Genomic DNA, 22,485 nt, shown 5'->3' on the forward strand with positions numbered 1-22,485 from the left:
GGGCTGATTTTTGGGGAGGATGATCTTCTAATCATATAGATCATCCTCACCAAAAATCAGCTCATTCCAAAACTTCTAACCCATGTAGGACAAAAAACGTTTGTTAAAGTGTGTGGTAAAACTTAGGGTGCTGAACATTTCCCATCATTTAATTATTTACTCAGAGTAACCTTTAATTATAGAACAAGCAAAGTGTTTGATACCTTGAGTGTAATCAGCAAAAGATGTTGCTATAAGATATACCACACCAAGCTATCACAACTCAGTTGTATAGTAAGATCAAAATCGACCTAGACCTCCATTTTCTCTAACACAGGTATGTGAAAACCTTTCCTTATGCCACATTTTAGCTGCTTGTATGTGTGTATGCATGGAGTCGCTTAAGGTGCATCTTTTGGTGTACCTATATAAATATTCATCTTGACTAGTGATTTCAATTTGATAATTTTCATGATTGATTTCTAATTATAGATTTGCTCAATCTTTTTACATTGATCTAACATTTATTTTGATGATTTTTTTATTTTCATTTATGGATATGACAAAAGTGAAATTTTTCGCACAAGTAAATGCACAACTGCCTAATAACAGGAGTAGAACATTAGACATTTTTGGTCTATGAAAACTGAAAATTTGTACCTCGAATGATGTGTTGGCCTCTGCATCTGCATGGTTCGCATAATTTATTATCATGGGAGAAGCTTGCGTCGAACTCATTTTCATGTATATATGCTATACACACGCAAGTGTGTGCGGAGAGATTAGTAAGGGTTGAGCTAAATAATTTTATGTTTTCTTTTAGTTATAGCCAAGGGTAAATTACCTTTTTGTGAGCTGAATACGGCAAAATCATGGTTTTGGTACATTGTTCATTTTAATTCCAAAACATGTTTTCCAGCAAGTTCATAACTTATATAATTAGCTATCTCGCTGATAAATTACTAGCCATCTTGCCATTAAAAATATCAATGGTATATTGGACTTTAACATTACCTGCAATCTCGTTGGTAATTTATCTGTGAGATCTCTGATTATAAAAGCAACTTTAAAATTATCTGTAATCTCTATGTTAATTTATCAGCAAGATAGCTGATTATAGAAGTGACGAACCTGCTGGAAAACATATTTTGGGAATTAAAATGGACAATGTATCGGAATCAGAATTTTGCCATAAGTTGCGCATAATTTTACGAAAACTTCTCTAAAGCTAATATGGTTTGGTCGCTCTCATATACCACATAAAAGCAAAATAAATAACTAAAAACACACACAACTATTCATATCATTGTGTCCTTTGTCTAATGCCATTTTCATTAATCTAATCATGATTAAGATTTTTTTTCTTAGTTTTACATCTTATATGTAGAAGAATAAAGAGGTTATTTGTTTATTGGACTCATCTTTCATTATATATCTTGTTATTATAGAGATAATTGTCTTGTTATTCCTTTTGGTTTGTAGGTATTCTTCCTTCATCAATTCTCTTGTTGTTGTTATTATTATTATTATTATTATTATTATTATTGTTTTTAATCCTTCTGGTTTGGAGGTACTTAGAAAAGAAATATATATATTGCTATGTTTGTAGAATAAATATTTGTGACTACAAGATAGTTCGATAGATCGATCGGTATTATTATTATTATTATTTTTTTTTCTTATTTCAAAGAAATGGATTCCACCCAACAAGTGATAGCATCAACATCAAGCTCAGCCATGCCAGGTAACATCTCTATCTTTAACTAACCTTCCCAAGTAGGTTCATTTTACATAACTTCCCATATAAGATCAAATCATGGTAATATTATTATTTATAGTAATTTTATAATTTATATAAGGGATTAAACAAGCCTTGGTGGGTGATGGTCTTGAGCTTCCATCCATTCTGACTGTACGAAAGCCCACAAATCTTTCTATTCTACTATCATTCATCTCCTTGTTGATCCCTCGACAAAGGCTTCCTCTACAAAAGTAAAACAACGCAGGATCCTCTTGCCTCAACCCTCTAGATACTTCAAAATAGCCATTGGTCAAACCATTAATTATATAGGATAAAAAAACAGACATTAGAAATACATCCCTTAATTAAAAAATAGAATGGGGAGAGAACCCCATTCTATTTAAAACATCCAGAATGAAGTTCCATTCCTTGCAATCATCTGCCTCAGACATATCTATTTTCAAGGCTACGTTTCCCCCTCTTAACTTCTAGTTTAGGTCCCTTAGAACCTCATGAGCTAAAATAACATTGTCATAAATGTTCATACATTTCACGAAAGTCCCTTACCCTTTTGAGATAAGGTCAGGAAGACATCCTAAAGCCTATTAGCCAAAATTATTGAAATAATTTTGCAAGAACTGTTACAAGGTCAATCGGTCTAAATTGAGCTTTAAACAAATTTAGAGGAGGTAACCTGAACCAGATAGAGAGGAAACTTCTTGAATTGGATGACAGTCGTGAGCTCATGGAACCATCGAAGCACTCGACTGATAACGCCTTTCACCAAGATCAGTTTATTATAAAAATTCCTAGAGTTACATGCTAAGCAAATGCTCCAGATTACTAACCAAGGCCTCGAACTCACCACTGCCGAGAATTGATTTTTCTTGGTAGAATACCAAGAGAATAATGTTTTCTGATCTAGATGCATCATTCCTTGATCAAGGAGACTGAAAAAAATTCCATGTTCTCTTTGCAAGCACACAATCAAAGAACAAGTGTGGAGTCGTTTCTTTGGCTAATTCACAGCAAGTACATCGTGAAGCAAAGAGTAAGGTCTCTTCTCCTTCAAACTGAATCTACTGGGCAAGATTCATGAAGGAATTTCCAAGCAAACTTTTTAAGTTTTGAAGGGGTCGCAGAGCTCCAAATGGCCTTCCAATTCTTGCTTAGATTGCCTATAGACCGGAAAGTATTCCAAGCTTGTTTAGAGGAGAAATCACCCGTCGTTGAGTTCATCAAGATTAGTTTCTCTACTGAACTACAAAGAAGATCCATGCACAAGAATTTTTGGATAGCTGCCTCTTCGGAGATCATAGATCTGAGTTTTCTTTCATCCCATAATCCACAACTCCACACATCGGGCACCTTTTGTTTAAGATCTTCTTTTGGAAAAAGGTTAAACATCGGATCCTCCGCACTCCAATTAGAATAATATCTTTTCATCAACATCTTAGACTTTAGAATTGTAAACTTCAAATTGCTCTTTATACTTTTCCAAATCTTGCACTCACCCGGAGATGAGCTAGCTGGCCTTCTGACATATATACTCCCGATCCCACCCTGAATCTTCCATTTTCCTCTCTAGTGATTCAACTAAGTTCTCCAACTCCTTGAGTTTGATAGACACGTTACCTATAACATTGGTCTTCCATAAGTGTAAATCTCCCTTTAATCTCTTTAATTTAGAGAAAAACCTGTATAGAGGCACCCCATCCAAGATTTCCTTCTAAGAATTACTTACAACTTCTAAAAATCTTTTCTGTCCACCCAAAAAGTCTAGGCAACAGATAATTAAACCATTGGATTTCCAGCTATAGTCAGCTACCGGACTTCCCATTTTAGGCAAGGGACATATGGGCTTGATAGAGGCATATTGGCTATTAATCAATAAACTTATCTTCCTTGCCAACCCATGCACAGATCATGTCACAAGGAATGCGGGTAGCTCAAGAACCAACTATTCATTGTTTGAGCTTGTTGTCTTGTTTCATTGTTATTTATACATTACATGAATGGGCTTACTTGGTAGCCTATGTGAGTACGTATCCCGATGGATGGATAGAGACTGTTCCCTTTCTACATGCATGCATACTTCTTTTCTTTCTCCCATAAAGCTTTCCTTCCCAAAGATCAACATGTTATTTTAATTTAAATTTATGCCCTTCTCATGGCGCGTTTTATTTATCTAGTAATTAATTGAATCTTAGTTTCCATTACTCATCAGGAACTTCAAGTGATGACTATGCTTTGTCTCTACTACTAATGAATGCCTTGCATGATGGTGATTGGGGACGTGCGAGAAGCATTGTTGACCTCAATCCAAATGCATTGACTATAAGAACTCCCCCGTATGAGGAGACTGCTCTTCACATTGTTGTCCGAACTGGGAAAGTGTGGTTGGTAAAATTATTAGTGGGCTTGTCAACTCTCGAAGCCCTAGAATTAAGGAGCACTTTAGGTGCCACAGCACTTTCAATCGCTGCTGTGGGTGGGATTAAGGAGATCGCAGAGATCTTGGTAACAAGAAATGATAATGTGGTGTGTATCGCAAATTCAATTGGCTTACTGCCTATTGTTATCGCTGCTAGCCATGGAAATAAGGACATGGTGCAATATCTTTATTCCGTAACTCCAATAAGAGAATTAAGTCCTGAAAAAGGCAAGAATGGTGCTACTCTTCTTAATTATTCTATCATCTCTGATATATATGGTAATCAAATTTATTTCCAATCTTAGCCACAATTATATAACAAAAAATAAAATTTAATGATTTTTTTTTTCAATTAACTTCTTTTTGGTATTTATTGTTACTTGTATAGATATTGCTTTGGATCTACTGCGACATTATCCAAAATTAGCTACTACTCCAGATCTCTTTGGGAATACTGCTATCTGTGTGCTGGCTACACTACCTTACGCATTCCCAAGTGGATATCAAAAAGGAATTTGGCAACGATTGATATATGCATGTCAGTAAAACATATAGTTGATAAGAGTCGTGCTGGAGTGACTTTAAAATTGACATTGATTTGTACTTTGCTGATGTGGAGGTGAGCCAAGAACCATAGATTCTTTTTACTCGTTTCTCAATGAAAAACAAATATGGTTCTGTGCACACATTCACATTAGTTAAGTGTAAATTGATGTGAATTTTAGAGTCACTTCAGAATTATTCAGTTGATAAAAGGCATCATATAACTCTGAGCCCAATTTTGTAATTAGTATATCTTAATTAGAAAGAGTCATGATGGAGTGACCTCAATTAATACTTTTCTGATGTGGAGGTGCACATAGAACCGTAGATGCTTGTCACTATCATTTGTATCTTGATGAAAAGCATTTATGGTTATGTACACATCTCCACATCAGCAAAGTGTGAATAGAGGTCAATCTTGAGGTTTCTCCAATATTACTCAATTAAAAAATTACAAAATTACAAAAAAAAAGAAACATCTATTGAAAAAAAAAACACGAGTTGTTGGGGGGTGTAGTTCGAAAGGAATAGATTTATTTTCGAAGGAAAACAAAAGGATTGTCCAGACGCGATTATGTCTATCTTGGGTCTTATATTTTGTTGGTCAAAAGTGTATAAGGAGCTTAGGGGTCTATTTTTTGAGGATTTCTTGTACAAGTGGGATAGCATTTGCTGCTCTATTTGCGAGTAGTCCTGTGTTGTAAGGCCTGCCCAAGTTGGTCATCTCGACCGACTTGATTTTGTTTAATGCATAGAATACTATTTATCAAAAAAAAAAAAAAAAACACGAGGTGTGCTGGAATGACCTCATTTCGCACTTTCTTGAGGTGAGGTATGCATAGAACCATATATGATTTTCACTCATATCTCGATGAAAAACATCTATGGTTCATACACACCTCCAAATTAAAACAAATTTATAATTTAATTTTTCAAATACGGTTTGGAACAATCTGATGAGTTTCCTTAATTTTTTCTTCTCTCTCGAAGGTATCCCTGTGCAACTAAGTGAATCCACTGTGCATATCCGAACAAAAGTAGACGATTCCCATGACAACATTAACTCTCAAGTGCACCTATTTAATTCAGGTATGTTATATGTCACCCCCAACCTACACACACACTCACTGACTTACATGTGTTACTCTCCATGTAAGATTTTTACAGAGCTACCTTACAAATAAATATTGAAATTAAAGTTGTCTTTTAGTTTCCTTAAAAACGTTTATGGTTTTATATTGTAGTAATCCATCGAATGCATGGACTTGTTTGGCATGCCTTAAAATTATCAGGTATCATGTTACTCTTATTCTTTTATTAGCATCTTTTAATCATTAATTATTTGAGTCAACTTTATTTTGGTTACAAATTTCCAGGTATTAAGCAAATACATGATAGGAAGTTAATACATGCCCAATCCCTAGAAGTACTCAGAATTTTTTGTGACCAAATTTCCTTAGTTAATTTTCAAGGTCTTCCCGAGACCCAAGTATACAGGGCAATGATGGAAGCCAGCAAGTATGGAATTGTTGAGTTTATTGTTGAGGTTCTCAAGTTTAATCCTTACTTTAAATTGTACTTGGATGAATACCAACGAGGCATATTTTCAATCGCGGTTCAATATCGCCAAGAGAAAATATTCAACCTTGCATACGAGATGGGAGAAAAGAAGGACATTTTAAGTACTCGCGATATGTTTGAAAACAGCACGTTACATTTTGCTGCGATGTTAGCACCTTCCGCCCAGCTTGATAGAGTCTCTGGTGCAGCTCTTCAGATGCAACGTGAGCTACAGTGGTTCAAGGTAATTGAACTTGCTTTTGATCTCAGTGTCTGACATTTTAGTTTCTAATGCTATTTGAGATTGAAAATAAGTTCGCTTGCAACAAACCTTTAGTAGGCCCAGCTATGCTTTTAAGAGTTCAACCTTGGTCACTCAAGAAGAAGTGAGAATGTTGAGATGGATGTGTGCAAAAGCTAAAAACTTTAAAATTATAAACAAATACATTTGATAAAATATGTAAGTATTAACCAACCAACTACTCTAAAAGACCAACCTGTTGGAGAGGGGGAGAACTATGAATACAAGAGTGTCACGGGACTTAACTGGGGTGTGACACACCCGATAGTTGAAGAAAATATAGACTCAACAGAAAGAATAAATCTAATAAGTAACAAACTAAGAGAATTTCGGTTGAGATGGTTTGAATATATTTAACAAAGACTAATTACAACTGCAGTTAAAAGAAATATTCAAGTTGAAGGTCTTAAAAGAATGAGAGGAAAACTCAAAAGAAGGTGGATGGAAAGAGTGATAGCAAATTAAATAGGAACTCAATCTCAATAACAAAAGACTTGGGGTTTTGGATAGTGTGGAATAGAGGAACATGATTCATTTACTTTACCCAAAATATTTTTTTATTTTTTAAAAGTAACGAAAAAAATCCCACATATCTAGGTTGTTTTCAAATTATGCTATCTTCACAACTTTATTTCATGATCATAGGAGGTGGAGTCACTCATGCAGCCCAGATATAAATTCCTCCCAAACTTACAAGGTAAAACACCTCGAGCTTTGTTTACGGAACAACATGAGAAGTTGGTGAAAGAAGGGGAGAAATGGCTGAAGGAAACATCACAAGCATGTATGGTTGTTGCCACTCTCATTGCCACAGTTATGTTTACTACAGCTTTTACAGTTCCCGGTGGCAACAGTAGTGATAAAGGCATCCCAATTTTTCTACATAGCAAAGCTTTCATGGTTTTTATAGTATCAGATGCATTATCACTCTTCTCTTCTTGCACTTCAGTGTTGATGTTTCTAGCCATCCTCACATCACGTTATGCAGAAGAAGATTTTCTCAGGTCTCTGCCAAAGAAGTTGATAATTGGTCTTGCCACACTCTTCTTATCTATAGCGGCTATGATGTCAGCCTTTGGTGCTACTCTTGTTATCCTTATGCATGAAAAAATTAAATGGGTAGTCATTCCAGTCACCTTGACAGCTAGTGTCCCAGTTACCTTGTTTGCTTTGCTGCATTTCCCCCTCTTTGTTGACATAGTCTTCAACACATATGGGTCTGGAATCTTCCACAAGCCTACTAAACGAAAGTATTAGTATTGCTCTATGCAAGTTTATTTATCAAGCAAAACTAAAAATAGAATGAGATATACTTTGACTTTCTCTTGTTTAAAATGTTATTTTTGTTACATAGAAAACTTCTTTGGGCTGTGTACCATGCGAATATTTGGTGGAACTACATTGCAAATTAAATTCGGCATGCTTGGCTTATTTTATTTCTTGTTTTTTTTTCAATGGCTTCACACAAGTCCATCTTTTACATATGTCTAATGAAGTTAGTTTCGGTTGCGTAGATCCACCAAGTAGACTTGGATGCCAAAAACTAGCTTGATTATTGGCTTTGCAGCCGTTGGATTTCAATACTCACAAGGATATCTTTTGTATATCAATTTCCTGATTTTGCTTTTATTTAAATATATAAATTAAGTCATTTGTATAAAATTCAAGGAGATTTTGGGACACTAGCGAGCAATCCATGTAAATGAAGGACATTTTTGTATTTTGATTACAAGGAGATATTGAACTCTCAGGTACGTAGATCTTCCTATGACAAAGTTGGCATTGGTTGGAGATAATCTGGATCTTCCCATTCTAAGGATTGTAAATTAGGGGTCTCCCCTCCTTAAAATTTTTCTTTTAAATATATACAATTACTACTTAACAACATAAAAAAAGATATTGGGACACTAGCGAGCAATCCATGTTAATGAAGGACATTTTTTGTATTTTGATTATGAATAATGATAACCTGACGAAAAAAATCCAATTCACTCAACTGCACAAAACCATAGATATTTACCTTTATGTATCCCAAGGAAAAAATTCTATGATTCTGTGCATATGCCACGTCGGTTGAGTCAGTTTATCATGACTCTTTGATTATACATGTAACAAAGACGAAATGTTTTGAAGAAGAGAAAGTGACTGAATTTATTTTAAATGTTTCCTTATACAGAAACATACAATGAAGTGAAGTACTAATACATGTATCTGATTTTCTTCCTGAAGATCCTAGATCCATATGTGTTGAAGACTATGTCAATGAAGAGTGGAAGTTGCAATAGAGCAAAGAAGGTAACAGGAACAGCAGCCATAAAAATGACTGGAAAGGCAACCCAGGTATATTTTTCTTTAAGAACAATAACAAGAGTTGCACCAAAGGTGGACATCATAGTTACTATAGAGAAGAAGAGGGTGGAAAGTCCAATTATTAACCTCTTCGGCAAAGACCTAAGGAAATCTTCTTCTGCATAACGTGATGTGAGGATGGCTAGAAACATCAACACTGAAGTGCAAGAAGAGAAGAGTGATAATGCATCTGATACTATAAAAACGTCGAAGGCCTTGGTTCGTATAAAAATTGGGACACCTTTATCACCATTATTGCCACCAGGAACTGTAAAAGCCGCAGTAAACATAACTGTGGCAATGAGAGTGGCAACAACCATACAAGCTTGTGATGTTTCCTTCAGCCATTTCTCCCCTTCTTTCACCAATTCCTTGTGTTGCTCCGTAAACAAAGCTTGAGGTGTTTTGCCGTCATAGTTTGGTAGGTCTTTAAATCTAGGTTGCATGATTGTCTCCACCTCCTGTGATGATGAGGTAAAGTAGTCATATATAAACATAACATAGTAATGTGAAAAATAACGTAAAGTTATATATGGGAAAGTTTTGGCCTCCTTTAACTTGGTGATGAAGGATTGCAATTTTTATACTGGAGAGTGGAGCTTAAAATACTTTCCTTGGAAATTACTAGTGCAACTTTACAATTCTTTACCAAACATAAACCGAATCCAGAAAATTTGGGAAAAGTGCCATATAGAGTTTGATTTAAAATAGAAAATTAAATAATATAAGATGTTTGTGAGCATGAATTCCTAGATCTAGTACGCATGCATTGATCGGTCAAAATAAGAAGTCCCAAGATTTTATGTTATTTGGCCATCCATGCAACGGATGGGATATGAAAAGGTTTTACTATTTTACTATACAATGAGGGGTAATGGATTTAAAGTGAGGCAATGAGGGCACAAGAATTTTTAAAATTAGCAAAATTATACAATTTTGTATGTTATTGGAGAGATGACAGCAATGGCAAATAAAATCTATCGTTAATTCCCTCACAATGGAAAATCCATTACAAGGATTTATATGTTATTGGGACAGATAACAACAATGGAAAATAAAATCTATCGTTAATTCCCGCACAATAATTTTTAAAATTTGCAAGATTCTTAGTTGCCCCCATGTAGAAAAAATCATGGGTCCGCCTTGATTTCTACTAAACTCCTTTTCTTTTCCAAAATATCATATTTATGGATTTACCCCCACCAAAGTTACAAAGGCATGCATATATAAACGTAAAAATTACATGACAGTAACTTACACCCAGCTCTGCTCTTTCCAAGGCCTTGATGGTGTTAAATATTAAACGTCAAAGTTGACTCACTGAAGCCAAATTATAAAGGATTAAGTCATCAATTTATCGTGGGATTGGGCAACCTACGAAGTTTGAAGGAAAGAACAATGAATATGTGTATATGATGCACAGGTATGGCTTTGATAATTTACTCCATACATGTGCATAGGGATGTACATTTTACCCGCAACCCGAAAATTGGACCTAACCAAACCCACAAAAAATTGGTTTGAACCCCTCAGACCGGACCAAACTTGAATTGAACCCAGTTTGAGAGCCGTTATCCTAAATCGAACTCGGACCTACCCAAGATCGAAAACTTGAAGATTTTCAAAAATATTCAAATTTTTACCATCCCCCCCCCCCCCAACCTGAAAACATGATTTTTTGAAAAAAAAAAAAAAAAGGGTAAAATATTTCAAAAAAATTTGAAATTTCACAAAACAAAATTATTACTATTTATTAATTGTTGAAAGAGGGTGAGAGTAAATATGAATGTTTTATTTTTATAAATACTCCAAACTGAATTTCATTTTTCACTATTCCAAATTCTCTCAAAATTCTCTAATCTCTCAATCACTTTAATTTATTTTTATAATTTTGTACTAAATTTATTAAAATTTTTATTAAATTGAGATTTATTTTCAATTAATTTGATCATCAAGTGATTAATATTCTTCTATATAGCAAGATCAAGATCAAATCATCATCAAAGTGATCAAATCTTCATCAAGTGATCAAGAACAACTCTTCATCAAGTGATCAAGATCAAAGTCATCATCAAGTGATCAAGAATTTCTTCTACATGACAAAATCAATCGATCAAATTGACACATGGTACGATCAACCAATCAAAATCAAAATTTTTTATATAATTTGTAGTGGTTCTAATTTTTTTTCTTAATATTATTAGATTAAGTTTCTCCTCTCCTTTTTTTTTTCTCTACTTTCAACTAAAGTCTAATGAATCTCTATTAATTTTAATCTTAGTGTTAATATTTATATAATGGATCCTTGAAATATTAATATCGACGATTTTCAAAATCTTAATGATCCTCAAAATTTTGATTTTAATGCATTTATTTACGGAGGGGATAGTAATAATCTAGAACTCTCTAATCCTAATCCTAATCTTCCCAAAAATTGAAAAAATTTCAATCCGAGGCATGACAACATTTTACCTTAATAGATATTGTAAACCCAGACGAAAGTAAAACGCAAAACTGAAAAAGTAAAATGTAATTATTATAGGAAAATTCTAATTTATTCCAGTACATTTACTAGAATAAGCAAAATGAATAAAGACATAAAAAAATATGTGTCCAAGAAAAGAACAACCCGATATTACTCAAAATTTACTTAATCGATCAATCACCGGCGACATAAGCACGTGGTCATATGATGCCGAAAGAGTGTGATGGGAAACCGTTAAATTTTTTATTATTGAAAAAATATCATTTCTTGTACTTGAAAAAAATACATGATAAATAATTTATTCAAAAAGTGTATTTTTCTAATTTTGAAAGTATTTTTTTAAACCTACTTTCTATAAACTTAAACAAATATATCAAAAAATGGGTTTATCCCAGATTGAATCCGAACCCGAAATTTACCCAAAAGAATTGGTTTGGTCTGAATTCGGTTTCAACATTTGGAATTAGAACCCCGACGGACATATTTCGGGTTGGTTTCAATTTCAGTGGGACATGTGCATCCCTTTAATTGTCATTTATTTTTTAAACAATAATAGTAAAAAATTAAAAAAAGTGTAAAGTTTGTTACAAGAGATGCAACCAAGAAATATCAGGGAATCAAACATTTTCAATGTCAAATAGGATTAAAAACTAAAATGACAAACTCTAAGCTCAAAAGCAAGATAGATTACCTTAAACCACTGTAGCTCGCGTTGCATCTGAAGAGCAGCACCAGAGACTCTTTTCATTTGAGAGGAAGGTGGTAACATTGCAGCTAAATGTAACATGCTGTTACCATATTTATCTCTTCTATTTGCCATGACTTTCTTTTCTCCCATCTCATACAAAACATTATAGATTTTCTCTTGGCGATGTTCAACCGCCAATGAAAACATGCCTCGATCATTTAAATCAGAGCACCATAGAAAAAAAGGATTACATTTAACAATCTCAACAATTATCTCAACAATACCAAAATTGATGGCTCTGGAGATTGCAGAATGTAATTGGGACTCAATAATTTGTGGGGCCTTTAATATGGAAATTTCGCCACAAAGAATTTTGAGTACTTCAAGGGCTGAGGCATGTAGTAACTTCCTATCATATATTTTCTTAACACCTGGAACTGTGTGACCAAAATTAAGTCAAGACTCGAAAATAATTGACAAAAGATGAAAAAGAAGAAGAGAGAATTGGTGTTACACCTACCAGATAATTTAATGGCCTTCAAAACAATCCCACGCAGTCCACAAATAACTACAATATGAAACAATTTTGCATCCATAAAATTAAACCAATATGAAACCCTTACATGTAACATGACAAATGTAGGTGAATGTGTGTATGTGAGTAATGGTTGAGATACCTAAATTGAAAATGTGCACCTGAGCGTTTACTGTATCATGAGGATCATCACGCAATTTCCCCGGGATGACTTTCATACAGGAAAAAAAAATTGTGTACCGTTAAATTATATTCTAGGGTGATGACACTATTGTTTTTATTATCATGAATGCAATATATATATAAGGAACGGATCAAGGGACATATTAAAAACATATGTAAAAACAATGTAACATTACTCAGTCCACAAAAAAAAATCAGTCCAATCTGAAACTTCTAACCACATTAAAAGTGATTTAGAATGTGGACCGTCGATTTTTTGTCAATTTTTGCCAATAATTTGTAAATCACTTTTATGGATTTAGAAGTTTCAGATTGAATTAATTTTTTGTAAGGATGATCTTCTCATCATAGTGACCATCCTCACAAAAAATCAATTCAATCCAAAATCTATAACCCATATTTTGAAAAACCATTATTTTTACATATGTCCCATGAACCGCCCTCTGTAGGGGTGTCCATGTGGGTACTAATTTAACTAGAATCGAACCATGGCCAAAATCAAAATCAGATTTGGAAGGATAGTTTTAGACGACTTTTAATTGGAATTGAACTGATAGAGAATCAAAATCGATAGAAATAAAGAACCGATCGAAACCATTTAAAGAGAAAAAAATTTACGATTCGGATTTGGGTTCCATCAATTTTAAATTGGAATCAGAACCAACCCGTTGATCTTGATCCCACTAAGTGTAAGTTGGGCACAGTTCTCTTTGGGCCAGAGTAGGCCTAAATAGTATTGGGCCAGATTTTGGTTGGCCTGATATGGTGGGTAGGAGCGTAAACACAGGATCAACATCAAGCGGCAGAGCGCTCAACCCGAGCTTGAACTTCTAAACTGGGGTTCGCCCAAATTAGGTACTTTTATAGTTTACATATAAAGAAAAATAGTTATGAAATCATGAATATGGCTACTTTATAAATAGAATCGTGATAATATAAGACTCCCCTATGACAAATGCCCCCATCACAAAACTGTAGATCAAATGCCTTGGGATACTTGGGATACACAAGAAAAGGATTTATAGTTATGTGTATCCCGATGCAAATGATCTATGATTCTGTGATGGGGATGTTTTGGGTGTCATATTATCACGACTATTATAAATATTACAAATTAAATATTGCTTTTGTATTTTTCTTTATTCAAGAATGGTTTTAGGGGTTGATTTTACCAACATTTGTATATCAATCCTTGCAAAATTCCATGCCGACATCCACTTGGAAATGCAGAAGGTCTTGTAGCCAGAACATGCATAGCAGTCACCCCAAAGTTATCTGAAGTGATAGCTAATTTTGGGTAGCGTTGCAGCAGATCCAAAGCAATATCTAACAATAATACAAAAAGAAAGTTAATAAAGTTCACTTAATTTTGTTACTTCTGTCTTAAAATTGGAAAAAAAAAAAAATTAATAATAAAATATGCACTAAAAATTGAAAAATTAGCAAAATGGCACATTTTTCATTTTAATTTCAAATCGATAATTTACCATTTTTAAAATTAAAATATTTTCATTCAAGTGGGAAAAAAACTGTATTGTTTTATAAGACAAAACTTCTTTTTAAATGTTTTACTGAAATTAAAACATAGAACGTATCTACTGATTTATGGAATAGGGAAAAAAATTACTATTCATTTTACACATTTATTGTTTTAGTAAAAAATAATAATAATTCTGAAAACCATAATTTACCATTTTTGGAACTAAATTGAATAATGTGCCATTTTGATAATTGTTCAATTTTACTGTGCCGTTTTGATAATTCTCTATTGGCACACCAACTTTTACTTACACCACACTAATCTTTTGAAATTAAAGATTGGTGTTTTATAAGTAAAATTTGATATGCTAACAGAAGCTCTCTAAGTAAATTCTTACCGTACAGATCAGACATGATTGCATGAGTAAGAAGATTAGCACCATTGTTATTTGTTGGGTCAGGACAAAATTCATTTTATTGGAGTTACTGAGTAAAGGTAATGAACCATATCTTCATCTCCATTAAAAGCAGCAGTGACAACTGGGAGAATGTTACTTCCATCTTTGATACGCACCAAATTACTATTTTTTAACACCAATATCTCAGCAATCTCCCTGATACCTCCCATAGCGGCAACTGCAAGGGCTGTGAAACCTCCATTGCTCCTTAATTCTGTGGCTTCAGGAGGCATTAAACTCAACAATAATTGTACCAATCTCACATTTCCAGATCGAGCAACGATGTAAAGAGCTGATTCCCCTAATGGGTTAAGTCTTGCCCACAATGCATTTGGATGGAGGCTAAGGAACATTTTGGTACTCTCCAAATTATCTTCATTGAAGGCCTTGATTAGTGGGAGACACCAAGCATAGTCTTCATCCGAAATAACTGAAAATTACAGGACCTATGTAGATAAATTAATTCTAACATGAAAATTCTAATCTAATCTAGTATGGAGCTTTTCTGAGCTATTGTTGAAAATAAATCATCATGGTCAAAGTGGGTAAGGGCTAAATATGTGAGGAATGAGGATTCATGAACTTATTCTCACTCTGGAAAAAAATGGTAAATTTGATATCTAGGTTCGTCGAATTTGTTTGGATTTAATCAAATTAGACAGACCTTGACGTCGAATTTACCACTTTTTCACATAATATAGGTTTTGCAATTATCAAATACATAAGATTTGAGGCTGGTCATGTGTTATTAATATGGCTTTTAATAGGTTTCAACATTAAGTCGTGCTAGGGTGACATAGGATTTACTGTGATTCTCACAATTCTGATGTGGACATGCATACATAACCGTAGATGATTTTTACTCGTATCGCGAGAAAATACATCTATGATTACGTGCACATCTCACGTTAGACTTGTGAGAATCACAATAAATTCTTTTTGTCATTTCAACATTTTCCTTCAACGTTTGGATTGGGATAAGTTCCTAATAGTTCATGCTTCCTTAGAGCAACTCCAATGGGTGTCTCTATTTTGGCATATTCTTACATTTTAGAGATGATTCTCTCCTCCGAATCTAAACGAACTCCTATGAGTCCCAACTTCTAAATCACTATTCATCTCTCTAATTCACTATTCACATAATAAAAAAAAACAATAAACTTACTATTAACAATCCAACTTTACTTATTACACTGAAAATTAAATATATAAAGTTTGTTATTGGGGACTCAACCTTACTTCATACACCCTAAGTTAAATATTTAAACGAAAAAAAAAAAAAAATTTGCTATTGACAACCCAATTTTACTTTTTTACACCCCAATTTAAATAAAAATCTACTAATTGTATGAGAATTCAAATTTGGTCTTATCATCTTATGTTTAGAAAAAAAATATAAATATATATATTTAAATCAATTTTAAAAAAATACAAAAAAAATGAATATTCATGATTAAACTGATTTTTTATTACAAATGTTTTTTGAATTTGGTCAAACAATTGATTAAATCTGAGTTTAAATATGTTTATAAATAATTAACAAAAAAATTAAAATTATTGAATAATAATAATTGAAAATAAAGAAGGGGAAAAAATTATATTTAAAACATATTTTTATTGAAAAAAGAATTTAAAAATGGCATTTATGTAAAATAATGAGGACACAATTGGTATTTGTAAAAGATGAATAGTGAAATAGAGACCATCTCTATTTTTTTTTCTTCGTCTCCAATTCTAGAGACATGAATAGTGATTTAGAGAGTCTTTCAGAAATTCAAAGACTTGTTAGAGCTTGGTTCGGAGGTTTAGAGCAACTCCAACCGGTTTCTATATTTAGAGATAAAGATCTCTGAACCTATCTCCAACCAACCTCTTAATTCCTGACACACCTTTAAATTGCCATTCATGTCTCTAGAATTGGAGACAAAGCAAAAAAAATTAAAGATGGTTGCTATTTCACTATTCATCTCGTACAAATACCAATTGTGTCCCCATCATTTTACATAAATGCCATTGTTGAATTCCCTTTTCTAATATAAATATTTTTTAAATATAATTTTTATCCCATATTTATTTTCAATTATTATTATTCAATATTTTAAATTCTTTTTATTAAATATTTATAAAAATATTTTAAAACTCATATTTAATCAATTGTTCGACAAAATTTTGTAATAAAAAATAAATTTAATTATGAATATTCATTTTTTTTTTGTAATTTTTTTAAATAAATGAAATTTATTTAATTGAATATAACTCATTCAAACAACTTCAAAAGTTGTTTCCTAGTGATTAGCTTCATAAAAAATACTAAATTCAATCAATAGAAATCTTCACAAAAAAAATTAATGTTTAATTATTTTTATTAGTGGATTTTTTTTATATATTTAAATTGGGGTGTGACAAGTAAAGTTGGGTTGCCAATAGCAACTTTTTTTTTTTAGTATTTAACTTGGGTTGCCCATTCTGAAATTGTTAGTCTCACTTTACAAATTAAAGAATCATGAACTGTTCATTTTAATTGTTAAGTAATAATCATTTTTCATAGAGTTAGAAGTTTTAGAAGCAACTGATTTTTTGTGAGGATGATCTACTTATCAAAGAGATCATCCTCACAAAAAATTAACCTAATCCGAAATTGTTTTACCATATGGGACAAAATGTTATCTAAAATGTTATCTACGGATCCTGACGCATAATAATATTACAACGAGATGATGGTATATGAGTACTTAATTGAAATGACCCAATTTGGTGAGTAAGCTTGATATATATATATATATATTGAAACTTTTAAAGATAAGAATATTACTTGATTGAGTCGAGCTTGATCCCATTACTGATTGAGAGCTTGATCCCATCGCTGATTGAGTCGAGCTTGATTCTAAGTGTGAGGATATAAAACCCCAAACAGCTTTGATTGAATTCATTTCCTTGAATTAAGAATATACCCTCCTTCCACTAGAGAAGCAAGATAAAACATTAAGTATTAATAAACTAATCTTCCTCACATCAAAGGATAAAAAGGAATAAAAAGATTAATGATGATGAAGGATTCCAACAAACAAATCATCACTTTTTTAAAAAAAATTTGAGGATCACTTAAATTTTGATTTTTTTTTCTTTTAAAAAAAACAAGGAAATCTAAAATTTAAGAAAAGTGATAATTGAGATCTAAATTCTAAAAAAACCAAAAAACAAAACAAAACATATTTACTACTATAATGACAGAAAACGGTTTAGTGGTTGGATACCAAAATTTGGATTTCAAAAACACTCCCACCTAACATTTAAACTCCGTACAATCAAGATATATTTTTTTTTTTTTTGGTAAAACACATTAGTTAGTTATTAAAATTACAAATAAACCTTTAAATACATGCCCATCCGCACATATAATAATAAACTTCAAAAAGAAAGGAAAACTAAATCTTTAAGGAATAATTAAACTATAAACTATAATTGTGCTTACAATTGGAAAAGGTGAATTACACCTCGAAAAGAAATTTGAGAGAAAACCTTTAGTCGCTGTCTGGCCAGGGAAGTGCTTGGTAACTCAGAGCCTCAGAGGAGAACGCAGGCAGATAAGACAGGTCTATGAAGACACATACAATTATTAGGTGCTTAGGCTATGCTTTAAAATTGGAGAACTCAACTGAATATATATAATTAATGTCCACCTATTGAAGTTACGTAGATGACTTGCAAGTTGACTTGGGTCAAGTCAATAAAATTTATTAAAATATTATTAATACACTATATACATAGATAATTAATGTGCACCAACTGGATTTTAGTAGATGACTTGCAAGTTGACTTGGATGAAGACAATAAAATATGTTAAAATATTATTAATACACCAAAGTTGAAACGACACCAAAATTTGAGTAGTAATAATTGCTCTCATTTTTATTTAATTTTAATATAACTAGAGTAATCTTAATAAATAAAAAACTCAGAAAATTGCAACCACATGCCGTTTAGTTTAAAAAAATATCATTTTTACCATCTAATCTTCAAAAATTCTTTAATCATTTTAAATTACAAATAAACCCTTTTGATAAATGTGTGTTTGCACATGTCACCTTTTAGTATATATATATATATATATATATATTATATATATATATATATATATATACACTAGAGTTTGCTCGTGCTTACAACACAAGCATCTTTGATTTGTAAGATGGTCAGGAACTAAAGTGATGGATGTGATCTCCAACGAGCTAGAAACTATTTTGGAAGCGTTGAGGTTTGCCTTGATAAGAGGCTTTATCCGAATTATGATTTCTTCGAATTCGAAGTACTCAATAAAGAGCATCAATGGTGACATTAAAGTCTTTGAAAATATCAAGAGATGATGAAAGATATTCAAGTTGAATCATTGAAATTCACTTCGTGTTCTTTTGAGTTTTTTTAGCGGAAAACAAAAAGGGGTTGCTGTTTACCTTGCTCGGCTTGGTGCTTCTTGTAGAGAACTCGTTGTAATATTAGAGAATTCTAATTCTATTCCTCATAACTATATTATCGGAGTTAATATTAATAAAAAAGGGTGGGGTTCCTTTAACCCCAACTTACCGATCAAAAAGAAAAAAAAAAAACAATTAGGATATGTTTGATTGCATATGAAAAATAGGGTAAAAATTGATATTTTTCAAGTGTTTGATTGTATTTTTCCATGAAAAAATATTTTTTACTCACATCCAAAAGTTCAATCAAAGTAAAATTGATCTCTATTTTCCATCAACAAATTAAAATTCTAACTCATCTCTTCTTCTAACTCACCATCACTATTGCCACAGTTACTCTCAACCTCAACCTCACCGTCATCGCTGTCACTATCGCCAACCACCTTCTCTCTCTCTCTCTCTCTCTCTCCTTCCTCTTCTTCTTCCCTCACTTTCGTCGTCACTGCCACCATGTCCTCCCCTCTTCTTCCTCCTTTACCACATCCTCTCCTCCTATTTTCCTTTTATTTTTTCAAAGTAACACCATACAATAAATTTAAAATTTTTATCCTAATCATTTTTTTATGGATTTTGATTTTCCATGCAATCAAACACACCTTTAGGGATCATCCTTACCTATCCTCTCTTTGTGGTACTTTTATCTTGGAGTACCCTGTAATTCGGTTGGACGGTTGAGAAAGAGCCACATTGCACAAAAACCAAAATCTCTTCGTGGAAATGTTGGAGTCCAATAACTGTTCAATTTCAATCCATATGATCATCCTTAAAATAGAAATTTTTTAAACTTTTTTTTCTTTCTCAAATCTGATTCAAACCATGATCACTACCTGGTTGATAGGTTAGATCTTAATCTTTGACATGACCTCTCCACTATTTAAAGAGTACTACAGGGTACTCCAGGAGGATCCCCTCCTTTCTAAAATGCTTTTTTTTTTTGGTTGGATTCCTCTGTTTTGGAATCCTATTGTTGTTACAGGGGTATTCCCCTAAGATCTCTACTCACATTTATTTTATATAAAAAAAATTAAAAAAAAATGACATTTGTGAAATTCATTGATTGATGGTGACAATAGATTGAGTGGGGTTCATGGATTTGAGAAGCATTCGGTTCGAGGGAGGGAGGCTCACTTAGCTCGGCCGGCATGGGGGTATAGAGCCATGCCTGACAAGCCGTCTCCCTACCTATATATGTGTGTCCTTTATATACCTTGCCTTGTATTTATTTTCATCATTGCTATCTCAACTTGTAGTGTTAGTGCTGGAATCATTTTAATTTTTAAATATTAGATTCCATTTTGCTTCAAGAGTTTGGATTTCTCTGTCTTTCTGTGTATTAGTCCCCAACTCTTGATAGAAGTAGAAGTTTCCTTCAGAAATAGAAACAAACTCAATTGAGGAAGGTAACTTCTCTCTCATTAAAATCTTTACAAAAGTTATTTACTAGGGATTTGTTCATTGTTGATTGCAATGCGAATCCCTAGAAAGTTAGTATCGATCTCTGAGTAATCTTTGTTTTACCTTACCCATTACCTTACCCTCTATTTGATGGAGAGTCTCCAACATGGATTGAGGAGTATGGGATAGCATTAATCTTCCCACTTAGACACAAATACTCATAAATAACACTCCTATGCTCATCACCTATCCAAACTGAACTATCTCATACTAGGGTCTTGTTCACGTGTGTCCTAAGGGCACACCTTAAAGTGCAATAAATACACTTGAAAATTGGTATCTGATGGTATTTTGATAAAAAACAAATTTTTTTAACGACATCGATACAAAATCCAATTCCCAAAGTGTATTCATAGCTCTTTAAGGTGTACCCTTTAACAAGACCTCTCACAATATATGTATGTATCATGCTATCCCAATGTTAAAAGTCATAAAGCCTTATTTTTACATAATTTCCTTGGATTGACAACGGGCCACGGCAGGGGTGCTAATTGAACCCCTAACTACTAGCCCACACCCTACCTGTCTAATGGTTGGGTGTGAAAAAACTGAACCAGATAAAAAAGTCAGTTTTGTCCAAGCCCAACTCAACTCAGAGGTGCAAAGACAAGAAATATTGTTCTTAGATAGTTAAGAGTGTCATGTTTATAAAATCAATATCTGTGATCAAGATTCGAATAATAATTAAGCTTTTTTTTTTTTCTTCTTTTACTTCTCATCAGACACACCTAACTCTAGCAGACTGAGGGTACTTCCTTATTTCGAGGAAATGAATTCATCAGAAATAGCTTCAAGCTCGACTATGCCAGGTAACATCCTCATCTTGAAAATTATTCTATATTTTTTATTATGAATTGTGCTAAAGTGACCTCACGGTTGGAGTGATCTCAAGAAAAAGCATCTATGGCTCCCAAACACTTTCTCGTCAGAGTGTGCGATATGAGGTCCAATCTTGAGGTCACTTGCGCATTATTCTTATATTCTTATATTACGCTTATTCAATTAGTTGGATATGGTTTTACTTGAGTATTCGTTATTCCATAAGTTCATTGGTCATATTATTAATTATGACATTTTTTATACATAATTTATTGAGGACACCACTCTAATCATTTCTAAAATTGCATAAATTTATATTACTATCAATGTATTTTATTTCAACCAACCATGTCTGACCTATAATTTTTTTAGCGGTAAAATAATATTGTTAGAAATCTCTGTATGGGATCTTTACATGGAACCCTCATTAAATATTTTTAATTAGAAATGAGTAGTATATGATGTAGTAATAAGGTGTATCATGTAAAGGTTTGATAGATTGAATTCCTGGATATAAGTTGATCTCCAGATAGATTCCATTAAATAGAGAGATGATACAAGTAGTTAGATAACCGTGTAACCATCCTGACCACTTCATTAAAGATTTGGTCCGGGGAAACGAATCTTGTTCCTCCATTCCACTCTATCAGAAGGCAAGGGTTATTTATTCAGCTTAATTGAATTTTATATCCCATTCATTAGGTAATTCAAGAGATGACTTCACTTGGTCTCTACCACTAATCAAGGCCATCCACAATGATGGTTGGGACAGTGCGAAAAGTTTCCTTGACCAAAATCAAGATGCAGTGAATATTAGAATTACACCAGCAGGGGAGACTGCACTTTACCTGCCTGCTTTAGCTGGAAATGTGAGATTAGTAAAAGAATTGGTGAGGATTATGACTCCAGAAGCCTTAGAACTAAAGACCAATTACGGTGTCACCGCTCTTTCAATTACAGCTGAAGGTGGGTTCATGGAAATCGCAGAGAACATGGTGTCAAAA

At 33.0% G+C, this 22,485-nt stretch overlaps 2 protein-coding genes across 3 annotated transcripts in view; one reads left to right on the plus strand and one right to left on the minus strand.

The window, feature by feature from the left end:
• Window positions 1-272: 272 nt before the first annotated feature.
• LOC147404166 (uncharacterized) lies at window positions 273-7,966 on the plus strand. 2 transcript variants are annotated; one of them, XM_086440018.1, is made up of 8 exons: window positions 273-316; window positions 1,670-1,723; window positions 3,948-4,433; window positions 4,543-4,692; window positions 5,688-5,786; window positions 5,942-5,989; window positions 6,074-6,501; window positions 7,204-7,966. In XM_086440018.1, exons 2-8 carry the CDS (start codon window positions 1,672-1,674, stop codon window positions 7,813-7,815), a joined length of 1,875 nt encoding a protein of 624 aa, XP_086296144.1. In that variant the 5' UTR covers window positions 273-316; window positions 1,670-1,671; the 3' UTR covers window positions 7,816-7,966. The 2 variants fall into 2 exon arrangements, with proteins under 2 accessions (XP_086296144.1, XP_086296145.1); XM_086440019.1 differs by having other exon boundaries at window positions 6,158-6,501.
• Window positions 7,967-8,073: 107 nt separating this feature from the next.
• Window positions 8,074-22,485, minus strand: part of LOC147404167 (uncharacterized) — a 41,542-nt gene continuing 27,130 nt past the window's right edge. Inside the window, exons 2-6 of the mRNA XM_086440020.1 lie at window positions 13,975-14,124; window positions 12,758-12,826; window positions 12,601-12,648; window positions 12,084-12,517; window positions 8,074-9,368 (exon numbers count right to left, since the gene is read on the minus strand). Of these exons, the coding sequence (XP_086296146.1) occupies window positions 8,757-9,368; window positions 12,084-12,517; window positions 12,601-12,648; window positions 12,758-12,826; window positions 13,975-14,124 (1,313 nt within the window). The 3' untranslated portion in view covers window positions 8,074-8,756. The remainder of the gene's footprint in view (window positions 9,369-12,083; window positions 12,518-12,600; window positions 12,649-12,757; window positions 12,827-13,974; window positions 14,125-22,485) is intronic.

Source organism: Akebia trifoliata, chromosome 4, assembly GCF_017979445.1.
Source record: "Akebia trifoliata isolate Shusen 1 chromosome 4, ASM1797944v1, whole genome shotgun sequence".
NCBI lineage: Eukaryota > Viridiplantae > Streptophyta > Magnoliopsida > Ranunculales > Lardizabalaceae > Akebia > Akebia trifoliata.

What these genes read in the sequence shown, in the direction of transcription:
- LOC147404166 (XM_086440018.1), top strand. Translation starts at nt 1,672, where the DNA reads ATGGATTCCACCCAACAAGTGATAGCATCAACATCAAGCTCAGCCATG. An exon ending in TATCATCTCTGATATATATG is followed by an intron (nt 4,434 to 4,542) that starts GTAATCAAATTT and finishes TTACTTGTATAG; the next exon opens with ATATTGCTTTGGATCTACTG. An exon ending in GCAACGATTGATATATGCAT is followed by an intron (nt 4,693 to 5,687) that starts GTCAGTAAAACA and finishes TCTCTCTCGAAG; the next exon opens with GTATCCCTGTGCAACTAAGT.